General features: G+C 43.1%; 1 protein-coding gene across 20 annotated transcripts in view; it reads left to right on the top strand.

Annotated features, from left to right (window-relative positions):
• Nucleotides 1-15,878, top strand: part of CARD8 (caspase recruitment domain family member 8) — a 52,095-nt gene that overhangs the window by 18,099 nt on the left and 18,118 nt on the right. For 5 of the 20 annotated variants that reach the window (XM_009435966.5, XM_063802015.1, XM_009435962.5 and 2 more), the window contains 6 exons: nt 3,156-3,296; nt 5,206-5,246; nt 5,515-5,598; nt 5,888-6,038; nt 6,692-6,921; nt 6,998-7,260. In XM_009435966.5, the coding sequence (XP_009434241.3) occupies nt 3,156-3,296; nt 5,206-5,246; nt 5,515-5,598; nt 5,888-6,038; nt 6,692-6,921; nt 6,998-7,260 (910 nt within the window). Of the gene's footprint in view, nt 1-1,931; nt 2,576-3,155; nt 3,297-5,205; nt 5,247-5,514; nt 5,599-5,887; nt 6,039-6,691; nt 6,922-6,997; nt 7,261-15,878 lie in introns of those variants that run through there. The other 15 variants (XR_010153915.1, XM_063802011.1, XM_063802021.1 and 12 more) reach the window with 10 other exon arrangements.

Below are 15,878 nucleotides of genomic sequence, written 5' to 3'. Positions count from 1 at the left end.
TAGCTGGAATTACAGGTGCCCACCACCACACCTGGCTAAATTTTGTATTTTTAGTAGATACGGGGTTTCACCATGTTGGCCAGGCAGGTCTCAAACTCCTGACCTCAAGTGATCCTCCTGCCTCAGCCTCCCAAAGTACTGGGATTACAGGCGTGAGTCGCGCACCCAGCCGATAATACTTCCTGTAACAATAGCGATATGATTTGGATGTTTGTGCCTTCCAAATCTCATGCTGAAATGTGATTCCCAGTGTTGGAGGTGGGGCCTGGAGGGAGGTGAATGGATCAAGGGGGCATATCCCTCATGAATGGTTCAGCACCATTCCCTTGGTGATAAGTGGCTTCTTACTCTGAGTTCATGCAAGATCTGGTTCTTTAAAAGTGTGTGGCACCTCCCCCCTCACTCTCTTGCTCCTGCTGACATCATATGAGAGGCCTGTTCCACTTCACCTTCCACCATGAGTTAAACGTCCCTGAGGCCTCCCAGAAACCAAGCAGAAGCTGGTCCCATGATGTACATCCTGCAGCACCATGAGCCAATTAAACCTCTTTTCTTTGTAAATTGCCTGGTCTCAGATAGTCCTCTATAGCAACGCAAGAATGATCCAATACAGGCCAGGCGCGGTGTCTCACTCCTGTAATCGCAGCACTTTGGGAGGCTGAGGGGGGCGGACCACCTGATGTCGGGAGTTTGAAACCAGCCTGACCAACATGGAGGAACCCCCATCTCTACTAAAAATACAGAATTAGCCGGGCTTGGTGGCGCATGCCTGTAATCCCAGCTACTCAGGAGGCTTGAGGTAGGATAATTGCTTGAACTCGGGAGGCAAAGGTTGCAGTGGGCCAAGATCACGCCATTGCACTCTAGCCTGGGCAACAAGAGCAAAACTCCATCAAAAAAACAAAAAACAAAAAAACCAGAATGACCCAATACAAACAGTCATTGCTAATACCAGGAAACTGGTGTTGATACAGTGCTGTTAATTCAGGTATAGATTTTATTTCAGGGTGATATTTCACTGGCTGAAAAGCACTGCTAATGAGGGCAGGAATTCCTCAGTCTTGCTTGGTCCATGCACCCCTTTAACATGGGATATTTTAAAAGCAGTGCTGCACGCCGGGGACCATGGATGGTAGAGCTTAAAGAACTACTTTGTTTAATAAAACCTATCCCAGACTGGGTGCGGTGCCTCACAGGTGTAATCCCAGGACTTTGGGAGGCCAAGGCGGGTGGTTCACTTGAGGTCAGGAGTTGGAGACCAGCCTGGCCAACATGATGAAACCCTGTCTCTACCAAAAATATAAAAAATTAACCGGGTGTGCTGGTGCATGCCTGTAATCCCAGCTATTGGGGACACTGAGGCAGGAGAATAGCTTGAACCCGGGAGGCAGAGGTTGCAGTGAGCCAAGATCATGCCACTGCACTCCAGCCTGGGCAACAGAGCCAGACTCTGTCTCAATTTAAAAAATAAAAATAAAAATAGAAATGAAACCAATGGCAGATACCCCAAGGCAGGACCCTCTGGTCAACTGGACTACAGCAGAGCTTCTAAAGTCAATGCTGTCCAATAGAGTTCTCACCCAGGATGGAAATGTTCCCTGTCTGTGGTGTCCAGTGTGAAAGCCACTGGCCTCACATGGCTTTTTCTTTTTTTAACATACATACTTTAATTAGAATTGCTGAAAAAATATTCAGGATTTTTGCTCTTGTTGTTGATGTTTTTAACAGGCTTAATTTTCCAGCTGAAACCCGATTTTACATTGCAAGCAAATGTTCTTTTTTTTTTTTTTTTAAGACAAAAGTTGTCTTTAGTAATAATTCCTCAGTTATTTTCTTTCTTTTTTTTTTTTGCTTTCCTTTTTTATCAATGATTTTTTTCTACAGTTTGGTTTTGAACTTACTTCAAAATCTCTCAACAATTGCTTTCACAGATATTCAGCTGATGGAAGTGTTCACTGTTGTAACCTTTTGTGGAGAGTGATTTGGGAATATCTATCAAACAGTAATGCTCAGGCTGGGTGCGATGGCTCATGACTGTAATCCCAGTGCTTTGGGATGCGAAGGTGGAAGGATTTCTTGGGGCCGGGAATTCAAGACCAGCCTGAGACCTCATCTCTATTCCCTGGAGTCCTCTTCAAAGCAGATTTTGTTGCCAGACGTCCTATGCCTATGTCCATTACCCAGAAAAATTCTTTTAGTTTCACATGGCTGGGGAGGCCTCACCATCATGGCAGAAGTCAAAGGAGGAGCAAAGGCATGTCTTACATGGTGGCAGGCAAGAGCCACGTCTGGCTTTTGAGCACTTGAAATGTGGCTACTTCAAAGGAGGAACTGATTTTCACATTTAACAATTTAAAACTAAAATGTAAATAGGCAGGTGTGGCTAGTGGCTGTCATATTGGCCATTGAATATCTTGGCATAAAGGACACTCCATCACTCCTAACCTCAATCTTGATTCCTGCCAGCCATAGGAGGACAGCACCAAGCCTTCAAAAATGAAGAAGAAGAGAAAAGGATCTAGCATAGGACTCTCATGTTCCATATCTGAATAAGGATCCTTGATGGGAAAAGAAAGTGTGTACAATATCCATAATTTTCTTTTTCTGTGAGCATTTTTGTGCTTTATGCAACCCCTCTCACCATTTGCAGGCAGAAGGGAGAAGAGGAGATAACTCTTCCATGGGTTCTTACAACACATGCCCAATCTCACTAATGCCCTGCAATCCCGATCATCTTAGGGTCCTATTCTCTTGGGTACCAATTATGGATGAAGGGAGACTACAAATTAGGAATCTCATCCTTTCCCTAAAATTCTTAGCGAGGTTATATAGGTCAACATACTTGTTGACCTATTATGAAACCAAAGTTTGTGGCAAATGCTAGATGTTGAGAACTGACTGACATCTGCTTCCTGGGATGGAAAGAGCAGCATATAGTGGGAAACAGAGAGCCAGTTAAATTTAACATAATGAGATGTAAGAAAGAGTCATGGGAGTCTGAGAGGTGAGATGGAGTTGTAGGGGCCTGAGGAATGACTTCCCTAAGATAAAATATGGGGTCTATGGCTATTAACATAAAATCTTCCTGCACAGCCTATGCTATCATCAGGCACCTACCTTATATTCATAGTAAAAATTCTGTTCTTGTTTTCCAGGGTATACAGGGAGCTACCCCGTGTTTCTGAGATCCGTTGTGACATCTCACATTTTTTCCAAGATGATGATGAGACAGAGGCAGAGCCATTATTGTTCCGTGCTGTTCCTGAGTGTCAACTATCTGGGGGGGACATTCCCAGGTAAGAAAAGCTATTCCGTTGGAAAACTATTGGACGCTGTGTCTCAATATCACAGAGGAACATGAGAATTAGAGGAATTTGGGTGTTTTTCATCGAACTCAGGGGAGAATGAATGAGCTTATGCAATAGTAGCAGTGAATCCAGAAATTTTTGAAACAAACCTTAAGCAATGAGGTTTTCTTCCATGGAGGTGTCTAGAGAACCTGTACACAAAAAGGCAATGAGCAATGCAATCGAAGATCAGTGGGTTATTGGTTAAGCTGTTACTCAATGCATAAAACCAACCTAATTCTCTAGGAAACTGGCTGATGATGAGGCTGAAGGCCACAGTGGGGTCCTGAGGTTTAACACCGGGGAGGGGAGAATGCATCTATCTGTAGGGTATGCCAATTTCCAAGGGTTGAATATCCCCATCATGGCAGATTTCATACTACCAACGTGAAGCCCCTGATGAGGGAGTTGAAAGAACACATGCAGAAGTCTGTCATCCTACTTTCACCACACAGATAAAAGAGACATAAATAACCTCAAGGGCATAGACTGCTGAAAAGTGTAGAAAAATGACTGGAAATTGGTATGTTTTAATATGTATTACTTTTGTTTTTAATATGATTTATTTAAATGTTAGCTTGTATCATTTAATTTAGACTAATGGTTGTGTTGAAGAACTTGGTTGCAAAAGCCCTGAAAATGGAACCGTCGGCTCTCATGATCTGGGATGCGCTGTCTGCAGTTCAGCGCTGGGTTCCTCCCACTTTCTAAACCCCTCCTTAGCAGGCAGACTCCAGCATGCACATGCACCAGGAGAGAGAATATAAAATGGCATGTTTACTCTTGCTGCTTTGCCTGTAGCTACCCGAATCCATAGCAAAATGTGTAGCCGCAGACAGCAACCAGTCTTAGGATGTCAGCCCAGGGGTCTCTCCATGCTTGGCTTGCCCACAGAATCCTTCTGAGAAAAGCGCTGTAAAGCCTTTCTCTTCATCCCGCTTCTCTAGGTACCTGTTCTTTTTAAACCTAATCCACGTGTCAGTTTCTGTGCTGGTCTTTTTCACGTTGAAATAAACAGACATCTCAAGGAATGGATCAAAGGCAGAGAATTTGATGGAGTTGGTTGCCTTCCTCCAGAAGGTATCACCTGTGTTAGGGCAGATTTCTCTCCAGAGGCATGACGAACCATTGGCTCACGCTGTATGTCATAGAACCCATATTGGCTAATATTGGAATCACCTGTGAGGCTTTGAAAGCGCAGATGCTTTGGTGCCACCTCCAGACTTCTGATTCAATTGATGTGGGCTGTGACCTGGTATTGGGTGGTTTTTAAAGCTTCCCAGGTGTGGTCAAGTTTGGAATTACCTTGGAATATAAATGCATGCATTTTACGCATTGGTGAATTACTGCTTCAGTCTTTGATTCCAACATCGTATGATACCAATCGGAGCAATCAATTTAAGCCAGAGAATCTGGCTGTGTCCACATTGAACGTGGGCATAATACAAAGAGAAGAGGGAGAGATGTCAAGACACATTTGGCTCAAGGGAGTCTGTTATCTCTATTATTTATAAATGTGGATAAAAATATCTTCATTCAAAATGTCTTCTATTTCTTGATAGTCTAGATCCGCCCAGTCTAAGAGAACTTTCTGTGATGATGGGAGTATTCCGTTCTCTGCTACACAGTGTTATAGCCGTGAGTGATATGTTGGTGTTGAGCACTTGAAATAGGGATAGTGCAACTGAGAAACTAAAGTTTACCTAAGTTTAATTCATACAAATTTAAATAGCATATCTGGGTAGCGGCTACTCTACGGGACAGTGCAGCTCTAGTTTTCAATAACATCGTCTTCATCTTCATCAACTGATTCTTGATATTTTTCATCTTTTTGTAACATGGGGATCCCAACCTCCAGCGTATCAGAAGAGCAGGAATCTTCAGAGGGACAAGATTCAGGTAATGGGCTAATAGGGAGAGGAGTGAAGGGCGTGTGGATTGATGGAAATGTTCTGTGGTTTTATGTGAAGAAGACAATTTAGAGTCTTTTGTGCAGATCAGGAGTGCTTTCCTTACCTTGGCCACAGTGCACTGTGCAGTTTAAATGGGGACATGTAAGCCTGTCACTGCTGGGGCATGGAAATGCTCAGGGGAGTCAGTGGGTGGTCCTGGTGGCTGGGGACAGCAGCAGGGCCTAAGAAGGATGCATGCTCTTTCGCCTCTGCAGCTTTGGAGTTCGATACTTTTCTGACCTGGACTTTCCTCACCAGCAGAAAGTGTCTTCTGCTATTTTGGACCAGTAGAAATGTAGGTGCGTTGGTTCCAGTCCTCAGCAAATGGTACCTCCCACCAAAGCTGTCCAGCCTGGCTTCCCAGAAAGCCCTATGGAATTTGGGGTATACGTTTAGTCGTGACAAGGAACATTCTTGTGCCTTTCTTTGTCTGGATTCAAAGAAGCGAAACTGCATATTCTGGTCACTCTCAGCTCTCATTCGATATCTGTATCCCAACAGCACCTGTGCAATTCAGCCTCCAGGAGTCCTTCAGGCCATGCCTCTTGCAACCCTTTACCCCTTACATGTCTAGTATTTTCTTTTCAGGAGACATTTGCTCAGAAGAGAATCAAATAGTTTCCTCTTATGCTTCTAAAGTCTGTTTTGAGATCGAACAAGATTATAAAAATCGTCAGTTTCTGGGGCCTGAAGGAAATGTGGATGTTGAGTTGATTGATAAGAGCACAAACACATACAGGTAAGAATGGAAGATGCTAATGATTTGAAAACCACTCTGATATAAAGGAAGTGTGTAGGCCAGGCGTGGTGGCTCAGGCCTGTAATCTCGGCACTTTGGGAGGTGGAGGAGGGCGGATCACAAGGTCAGGAGTTTGAGACCAGCCTGGCCAACATGACGAAACCCTGTCTCTACTAAAAATACAAAAATTAGCCAGGCGTGGTGGCACCCGCCTGTAGTCCCAGCTAATCAGGAAGCTGAGAAAGGAGAATCTCTTGAACCCAGGAGGCAGAGGTTGCAGTGAGATGAGATCTCGCCACTGCACGGCAGCGTAGGAGACAGAGCGAGACTTTGTCTCAAAATAAATAAATAAATAAAAATATAAATACAAAAGGAAGCGTATCGGCTCCATCCCTTATGATAGCTAAAATTTCATCAATAATATGTTTATTTCATGCACTGTGAAACTGGTATTTTAATTTCAACATATATAGAATGCAGAGAAATTGGGGCCCAGAGAGGTTAATGAACTCCCCAGCGTTTTCTAATGTAGTGAAAGTCGCAGATGGGTCCTGAACCTTGCCTCACTTCAAATCCCACCTCCCTCTGCACATCGCTGCTTAAATCCAAGTCCTGGGGTTCTCCCGTCATGACATCACTCTGGCTCCTTTCAGTGTTTGGTTCCCCACTGCTGGCTGGTATCTGTGGTCAGCCACAGGCCTTGGCTTCCTGGTAAGGGATGCGGTCACAGTGACGATTGCGTTTGGTTCCTGGAATCAGCACCTGGCCCTGGACCTGCAGCACCATGAACAGTGGCTGGTGGGCGGCCCCTTGTTTGATGTCACTGCAGAGCCAGAGGAGGCTGTCGCCGAAATCCACCTCCCCCACTTCATCTCCCTGCAAGGTAATGTGGGGTGAGCGGAGGCTGTGGGGGCCGCTGGGGTGTGTGCTGTCTCACTGCTGTTGTGGTTCTCCTGCAGCAGGTGAGGTGGACGTCTCCTGGTTCCTCGTTGCCCATTTTAAGGATGAAGGGATGGTCCTGGAGCATCCAGCCCGGGTGGAGCCTTTCTATGCCGTTCTGGAAAAGCCCAGCTTCTCTCTGATGGGCATCCTGCTGCGGATCGCCAGTGGGACTCGCCTCTCTATCCCCATCACTTCCAACACATTGATCTATTACCACCCGCACCCCGAAGATATTAAGTTCCACTTGTACCTTGTCCCCAGCGACGCCTTGCTAACGAAGGTAAGCTGAGTGATTTAGGAGACCAGAGAAGATGACGATTATATTTCCAGGTTATCCCCTTGGCCCCTCCAGTGGAACAGAAAGGGCAAGGCACAGTTTTCACGGACAGCAGCATGGATCACTCTCCCTGAGGGTCATCTATAGGTGTTAAATGTTGAGCCACATGCAACAATCCCCGTAGAAATTCAGGGCTACTGAGAAGGGAACTTCCTTTTCTGGCTCTCAGGGAGGATATGGGCAGAAGAAATAATATGCAGAGATTCTCTCACCACATTTTATTTTATTTTATTTCTGAGACAGGGTCTTGCTCTGTCACCCAGGCTGCAGTACAGTGGCACAATCTCAGCTCACTACACCCTCCGCCTCCTGGGTTCAAGCGATTCTCCTGTCTCAGCCTCCTGAGTAGCTGGGATTACAGGCAAACACAACGACGCCTAGCTAATTTTTTTGTATTTTAAGTCAGGATAGGTTTCGCTATTTTGGCCAGGCTGGTCTTGAACTCCTGACCTTAAGTGATCCTCCTGCCTCAGCCTCCCAAAATGCTGAGTTTACAGGCACGATCCACCGGGCCCGGCCTCTCTCACCAAGTTTTAGCTGGATAATATCTGAATGACACTCTCACACTCGCTCACATCTCTGGGGTAACTCCTTCCATTCAGTGGCATCTCCCTGTAGTGCATTTACAAAAGGCTGATGGTCCCACACCCTCTTAGGTTAGGGATGAAGCAGATGTTCTGCTTTCTGCAGCTCCATAGCTGCTGTGTTTCTGAATAAGATGCTGCTTCTGTGCCTCCAGCCTTGGTGTGAAGATTATGCCAGGAAGATTTCATTAAACTTTACTGTCCTGGCACCTAACACCTTTGCATCCCAATAACAAGAGGCAGGCGCTTGCCTGGCTGTATTTAAGATGGTAACTCTGGGTACTTTAAATACAAGAGAAAATTGGCTGTGTGCGATAGCTTTTGCCTGTAATCCCAGCACTTTGGGAGGCCGAGGAGGGAGGATCACCTAAGATCAGGAGTTCGAGACCAGCCTGGCCAACATGGTGAAACCCCCATCTCTACTAAAAATACAAAAATTAGCCAGGCGTGGTGGTGTCTGTGGTTGGCAGTGTTTTTTAAAGCAGTTAGAAAATAAAACTGCATTCTCTTCTAGCTCGTAAGTTTCCTGCTGAGAGGTCTACTGTTAATCTAATGGAGTTTCCTTTCTAGGTGACTAGATGGTTTTCTCTTGCTGATTTTCAGAATTTCCCTTCGCTTGGTGTTCGACAGTCTGATGACTCAACATCACGGTGAAGTTCATGTTGCAGTGTATTTTGCTGGTGATCATTTGGGCCTCCTGTATTCAGATCTTTAAATATCTTGCTAGGCTAGGAAAATTTTTGCCAGTTATTTTCTTAGATTCTCAATTTTTTGCTTTTTCTTCTCCCTTGGAAACACTGATGATTCATAAGTTTCATTGCTTTATGTAGTCCTATAATTCTTTTTTATTTATTATTTTATTTTAGTCTGACTGGGTTAATTAAAAAGACTTGTCTTCAGGTTCTCTCCTCTGCTTGGTCTAGTCTATGATTAAAGCTTTTCACTGTATTTTGTAATTTTTTCAATGAACCTTTCATTTCTAGATGTTAATTTTTTTATTATTATTATACTTTAAGTTCTAGGGTACATGTGCATAATGTGCAGGTTTGTTACATATGTATACATGTGCCATGTTGGTGTGCTGCACTCGTTAACTCGTCATTTACATTAGGTATATCTCCTAATGCTATCCCTCCCCCATCCCTCCACCCCATGACAGGCCCCGGTGTGTGATGTTCCCCACCCTGTGTCCAAGTGTTCTCATTGTTCAATTCCCACCTATGGGTGAGAACATACGGTGTTTGGTTTTCTGTCCTTCCCATAGTTTGCTCAGAATGATGATTTCCAGCTTCATCCATGTCCCTACAAAGGACATGAACTCATCCTTTTTCATGGCTGCATAGTATTCCATGGTGTATATGTGCCACATTTTCTTAATCCAGTCTATCATTGATGGACATTTGGGTTGGTTCCAAGTCTTTGCTATTGTGAATAGTGCCACAATAAACATATGTGTGCATGTGTCTTTATAGCAGCATGATTTATAATCCATCCCAGTAATGGGATGGCTGGGTCAAATGGTATTTCTAGTTCTAGATCCTTGAGGAATCACCACACTGACTTCCACAGTGGTTGAACTAGCTTAGAGTCCTACCAACAGTGTAAAGGCATTCCAATTTCTCCACATCCTCTCCAGCACCTGTTGTTTCCTGACTTTTTAATGATCACCATTCTAACTGGCATGAGATGGTATCTCATTGTGGTTTTGATTTGCATTTCTCGATGGCCAGTGATGATAAGCATTTTTTCATGTGTCTGTTGGCTGCATAAATGTCTTCTTTTGAAAAGTATCTGTTCATATCCTTTGCCCACTTTTTGATGTGGTTGTTTGATTTTTTCCTTGTAAATTTGTTTGAGTTCTTTGTAGATTCTGGATATTAGCCCTTTGTCAGATGGGGAGATTGTAAAAATTGTCTCCCATTTTGTAGGTTGCCTGTTCACTCTGATGGTAGTTTCTTTTGCTGTGCAGAAGCTCTTTAGTTTAATTAGATCCCATTTGTCAATTTTGGCTTTCGCTGCCATTGCTTTTGGTGTTTTAGTCATGAAGACTTTGCCCATGCCTATGTCCTGAATGGTATTGCCTAGGTTTTCTTCTAGGGTTTTTATGGTTTTAGGTCTAACATTTAAGTCTTAAATCCATCTTGAATTAATTTTTTGTATAAGGTGTAGGGAAGGGATCCAGTTTTAGCTTTCTACATATGGCTAGCCAGTTTTCCCAGCACCATTTATTAAATAGGGAATCCTTTCCTCATTTCTCGTTTTTGTCAGGTTTGTCAAAGATCAGATGGTTGTAGATATGTGGTGTTATTTCCGAGGCCTCTGTTCTGTTCCATTGGTCTGTATCTCTGTTTTGGTACCAGTACCATGCTGTTTTGGTTACTGTAGGCTTGTAGTATAGTTTGAACTCAGGTAGTGTGATGACTCCAGCTTTGTTCTTTTGGCTTAGGATTGTCTTGGCAATGTGGGCTCTTTTTTGGTTCCATATGAACTTTAAAGTAGTTTTTTTCCAATTCTGTGAAGAAAGTCATTGGTAGTTTGATGGGGGTGGCATTGAATCTATAAATTGCCTTGGGCACTACAGACGTTTTCACGATATTGATTCTTCCTATCCATGAGCATGGAATGTTCTTCCATTTGTTTGTGTCCTCTTTTATTTCGTTGAGCAGTGGTTTGGTTCTCCTTGAAGAGGTCCTTCACATCCATTGCAAGTTGGATTCCTAGGTATTTTATTCTCTTTGAAGCAATTGTGAATGGGAGTTCACTCATGATTTGGCTCTCTGTTTGTCTGTTATTGGTGTATAGAAATGCTTGTGATTTTTGCACATTGATTTTGTATCCTGAGACTTTGCTGAAGTTGCTTATCAGCTTAAGGAGATTTTGGACTGAGATGATGGGGTTTTCTAAATATACAGTCATGTCATCTGCAAACAGGGACAATTTGACTTCCTCTTTTCCTAATTGAATACCCTATATTTCTTTCTCTTGCCTTACTGCCCTGGCCAGAACTTCTAACACTGTGTTGAATAGGAGTGGTGAGAGAGGGCATACCTGTCTTGTGCCAGTTTTCAAAGGGAATGCTTCCAGTTTTTGCCCATTCAGTATGATATTGGCTGTGGGTTTGTCATAAATAGCTCTTATTATTTTTAGATACGTCCCATCAATACCTCGTTTATTGAGAGTTTTTAGCATGAAGCGCTGTTGAATTTTGTCGAAGGCCTTTTCTGCATCTATTGAGATAATCATGTGGTTTTTGTCTTTGGTTCTGTTTATGTGATGGATTACGTTTATTGATTTGCATATGTTGGGCCAGCCTTGCATCCCAGGGATGAAGCCAACTTGATCTTGGTGGATAAGCTTTTTGATGTGCTGCTGGATTTGGTTTGCCAGTATTTTATTGAGGATTTTTGCATCTATGTTCATCAGGGATATTGGTCTAAAATTCTCTTTTTTTGTTGTGTCTCTGCCAGACTTTGGTATCAGGATGATGTTGGCCTCATAAAATGAATTAGGGAGGATTCCCTCTTTTTCTATTGATTGGAATAGTTTCAGAAGGACTGGTACCAGCTCCTTTTTGTACCTCTGGTAGAATTCGGCTGTGAATTCATCTGATTCTGGACTTTTTTTAGGTTGGTAGGTTATTAATTATTGCCTCAATTTCAGAACCTGTTATTGGTCTATTCCAGGATTCAAATTCTTCCTGGTTTAGTCTTGGGAGTGTGTATGTGTCCAGGAATTTATCCATTTCTTCTAGATTTTCTAGTTTATTTGTGTAGAGGTGTTTGTAATATTCTCTGATTGTAGTTTGTATTTCTGTGGTATTGGTGGTGATATCCTCTTTATCGTTTTTTATTGCGTCTGTTTTATTTTTCTGTCTTTTCTTTTTTATTAGTCCTGCTAGCGATCTATCAATTTTGTTGATCTTTTCAAAAAACCAGCTCCTGGATTCATTGATTTTTTGAAGGGCTTTCTTTTTTGTGTCTCTATCGCCTTCAGTTCTGCTCTGATCTTAGTTATTTCTTGCCTTCTGCTGGCTTTTGAATTTGTTTGCTCTTGCTTCTCTAGTTCTTTTAATTGTGATGATAGTGTGTCAATTTTAGATCTTTCCTGCTTTCTCTTGAGGGCATTTAGTGCTATAAATTTCCCTCTACACACTGCTTTAAATGTGTCCCAGAGATTCTGGTGTGTTGTGTCTTTGTTCTCATTGGTTTCAAAGAACATCTTTATTTCTACCTTCATTTCGTTATGTACCCAGTAGTCATTCAGGAGCAGGTTGTTCAGTTTCCATGTAGTTGAGCGATTTTGAGTGAGTTTCTTAATCCTGAATTCTAGTTTGATTGCCCTGTGGTCTGAGAGACAGCTTGTTATAATTTCTGTTCTTTTACATTTGCTGAGGACTGCTTTACTTCCAACTATGTGGTCAATTTTGGAATAAGTGTGATGTGGTGCTGAGAAGAATGTATATTCTGTTGATTTGGGGTGGAGAGTTCTGAAGATGTCTGTTAGGTCTGCTTGGTGCGGAGCTGAGTTCAAGTCCTGGATATCCTTGTTAACCTTCTGTCTCATTGATCTGTCTAATGTTGACAGTGGGGTGTTAAAGTCTCCCATTATTATTGTGTGGGAGTCTAAGTCTCTTTGTAGGTCTCTCAGGACTCCTTTTATGAATCTGGGTGCTCCTGTATTGGGTGCATATATATTTAGGATAGTTAGCTCTTCTTGTTGAATTGATCCCTTTAACTTATGTAATGGCCTTCTTTGTCTGTTTTGATCTTTGTTGGTTTAAAGTCTGTTTTATCAGAGGCTAGGATTGCAACCCCTGCTTTTTTTTTGTTTTCCATTTGCTTGGTAGATCTTCCTCCATCCGTTTATTTTGAGCCTGTGTGTGCCTCTGCATGTGAGATGGGTCTCCTGAATACAGCACACTGATGAGTCTTGACTCTCTATCCAATTTGCTAGTCTGTGTCTTTTAATTGGAGCATTTAGCCCATTTACATTTAAAGTTAATATTGTTATGTGTGAATTTGATCCTGTCATTATGATGTTAGCTGGTTATTTTGCCCGTTAGTTGATGCAGTTTCTTCCTAGCATCGATGGTCTTTACAATTTGGCATGTTTTTGCAGTGGCTGGTACTGGTTGTTCCTTTCCATGTTTAGTGCTTCCTTCAGGAGCTCTTGTAAGGCAGGCCTGGTGGTGACAAAATCTCTCAGCATTTGCTTGTCTGTAAAGGAGTTTATTTCTCCTTCACTTATAAAGCTTAGTTTGGCTGGATATGAAATTCTGGGTTGAAAATTCTTTTCTTTAAGAATGTTGAATATTGGCCTCCACTCTCTTCTGGCTTGTAGGGTTTCTGCCGAGAGATCTGCTGTTGGTCTGATGGGTAACCCGACCTTTCTCTCTGGCTGCCTTTAACATTTTTTCCTTCATTTCAACCTTGGTGAATCTGACAATTATGTGTCTTGGGGTTGCTCTTCTTGAGGAGTATCTTTGTGGCATTCTCTGTATTTCCTGAATTTGAAAGTTGGCCTGCCTTGCTAGGTTGGGGAAGTTCTCCTGGATAATATCCTGAAGAGTGTTTTCCAACTTGGTTCCATTCTCCCCGTCACTTTCAGGTACACCAATCGACATAGATTTGGTCTTTTCACATAGTCCCGTATTTCTTGGAGGCTTTGTTCGTTTCTTTTTACTATTTTTTCTCTAAACTTTTCTTCTTGCTTCATTTCATTAATTTGATCTTCATTCACTGATACCCTTTCTTCCACTTGATCAAATCAGCTGTGTACCCGTCACATAGTTCTCGTGCCATGGTTTTCAGCTCCATCAGGTCATTTAAGGACTTCTCTACAATGTTTATTGTAGTTAGCCATTCGTCTAATCTTTTTTCAAGGTTTTTAGCTTTTTTGCGATGGGTTCGAACATCCTTCTTTAGCTCGGAGAAGTTTGTTATTACCGATTGTCTGAAGCCTTCTTCTCTCAACTTGTCAAAGTCATTCTCCGTCCAGCTTTGTTCCATTGCCGGCGAGGAGCTACATTCCTTTGGAGAAGAAGAGGCGCTCTGATTTTTAGAATTTTCAGCTTTTGTACTCTGGTTTCTCCCCATGTTTGTGGTTTTATCTACCTTTGGTCTTTGATGATGGTGATGTACAGATGGGGTTTTGGTGTGGATGTCCTTTCTGTTTGTTAGTTTCTCTTCTAACAGTCAGGACCCTCAGCTGCAGGTCTGTTGGAGTTTGCTGGAGGTCCACTTCAGACCCTGTTTGCCTGGGTATCACCAGCGGAGGCTGCAGAACAGCAAATATTGCAGAACGGCCAATGTTGCTGCCTGACCTTCCTCTGGAAGCTTCATCTCAGAGGGGCACTTGGCTGTATGATGTGTCAGTCAGCCCCTACTGGGAGATGTCTCTGAGTCAGGCTACTCAGGGGTCAGGGACCCACTTGAGGCGGCAGTCTGTCTGCTCTCAGATCTCACACACCATGCTGGGAGAAGCACTACTCTCTTCAAAGCTGTCAGACAGGGACGTTTAACTCTGCGGAAGTTTCTGCTGCCTTTTGTTCAGCTATGTCCTGCCCCCGAGGTGGAATCTACAGAGGCAGGCAGGCCTCCTTGAGCTGTGGTGGGCTCTACCCAGTTCCAGCTTGTAGGCCGCTTTGTTTACCTACTCAAGCCTCAGCAATGGCGGATGCCCCTCCCCCAGCCTTGCTGCCACCTTGCAGTTTGATCTCAGACTGCTGTGCCAGCAGTGATTGAGGCTCCATGGGCGTGGGACCCTCCGAGCCAGGCGTGGGATATTATCTCCTGGTGTGCCATTTGCTAAGGCTGTTGGAAAAGCACAGTATTAGGGTGGGAGTGTCCTGATTTTCCAGGTACCGTCTGTCACGGCTTCCCTTTGCTAGGAAAGGGAATTCCCCGACCTCTTGCGCTTCCCACGTGAGGCAATGCCCCACCCTGCTCTGTGGGCTGCACCCACTGTCTGACAATTCCCAGTGAGAGGAACCCGGTACCTCAGTTGGAAATGCAGAAATCAGCTGTCTTCTGCATTGCTTACACTGGGAGCTGCAGACTGGAGCTGTTCCTTTTTGGCCATCTTGGAAACTCCCTCTAGATGTTAAGTTTTTTAAGGTATCTGTCTCCTTGGTAAATCTCTAGCTCACATCCTGAATTAATTTTCAGATTTTTTTTTTGTATTAGTTTTCAGATTTATCTTGCATCTCTTATTGAGATTCTTTAAGCTCAGTCTTTTGAATTATTTATCTGGCACTTTGAAAATTTCATTTTGGTTAGGATCCATTGGTAGAGAATTACTATGTTCCTTTGGGGATGTCATAACACCCTGATTTTTCATACTTCCATTATTATAATGCTGTGTCCCCACCCAAATCTCATTTTGAATTGTAGCTCCCATAATTCCCACATGTTGTGGGAGGTGATTGAATATGGGACAGGTTTCTCCTGTGTTGTTCTCGTGATAGCAAGTAAGTCTCATGAGATCTGATGGTTTTATAAAGGGGAGTTTCCTGCACAGGCTCTCTCTTGCCTGCTGCTATGTAAGACATGACTTTGCTCCTCCTTTGCCTTCTATCATGATTGTGAGGCCTCCCCAGTCACGTGGAACTGTGAGTCAATTCAACTTCGTTCATTTATGAATTACTCATTCTTGGGCAGTCCTTTATAGCAGCATATGAATGGACTAATACATCTATTCAACAAATATTTATTGTGTGCCTTGTATATTCCAGGTACTATTTTAGGGGATGGGGATGCATCAGTGAAGAAATAGTGAAAAACATGACAACGTATGATATTACATGGAATGTTCATCCTATAGGAGAAATATATATGTGGATAGTAAGAACTCTAAAAAATAAAGAATGCTGTTCCATTCTTTGAAAACAAGTATAGCAGTATGTCTCTCAACCTCTGCAGAAATTGGTCCATAATGATAAACCTGCCAATGTTATACTGATGTGTTTGGTTCTTATAC

The sequence above is a fragment of the Pan troglodytes genome, chromosome 20 (assembly GCF_028858775.2).
Source record: "Pan troglodytes isolate AG18354 chromosome 20, NHGRI_mPanTro3-v2.0_pri, whole genome shotgun sequence".
In the NCBI taxonomy this organism is placed as follows: Eukaryota; Metazoa; Chordata; class Mammalia; order Primates; family Hominidae; genus Pan; species Pan troglodytes.
The sequence above is the reverse complement of the archived record's forward strand: the minus strand, read 5'-3'. Positions and strand labels throughout refer to the sequence as shown.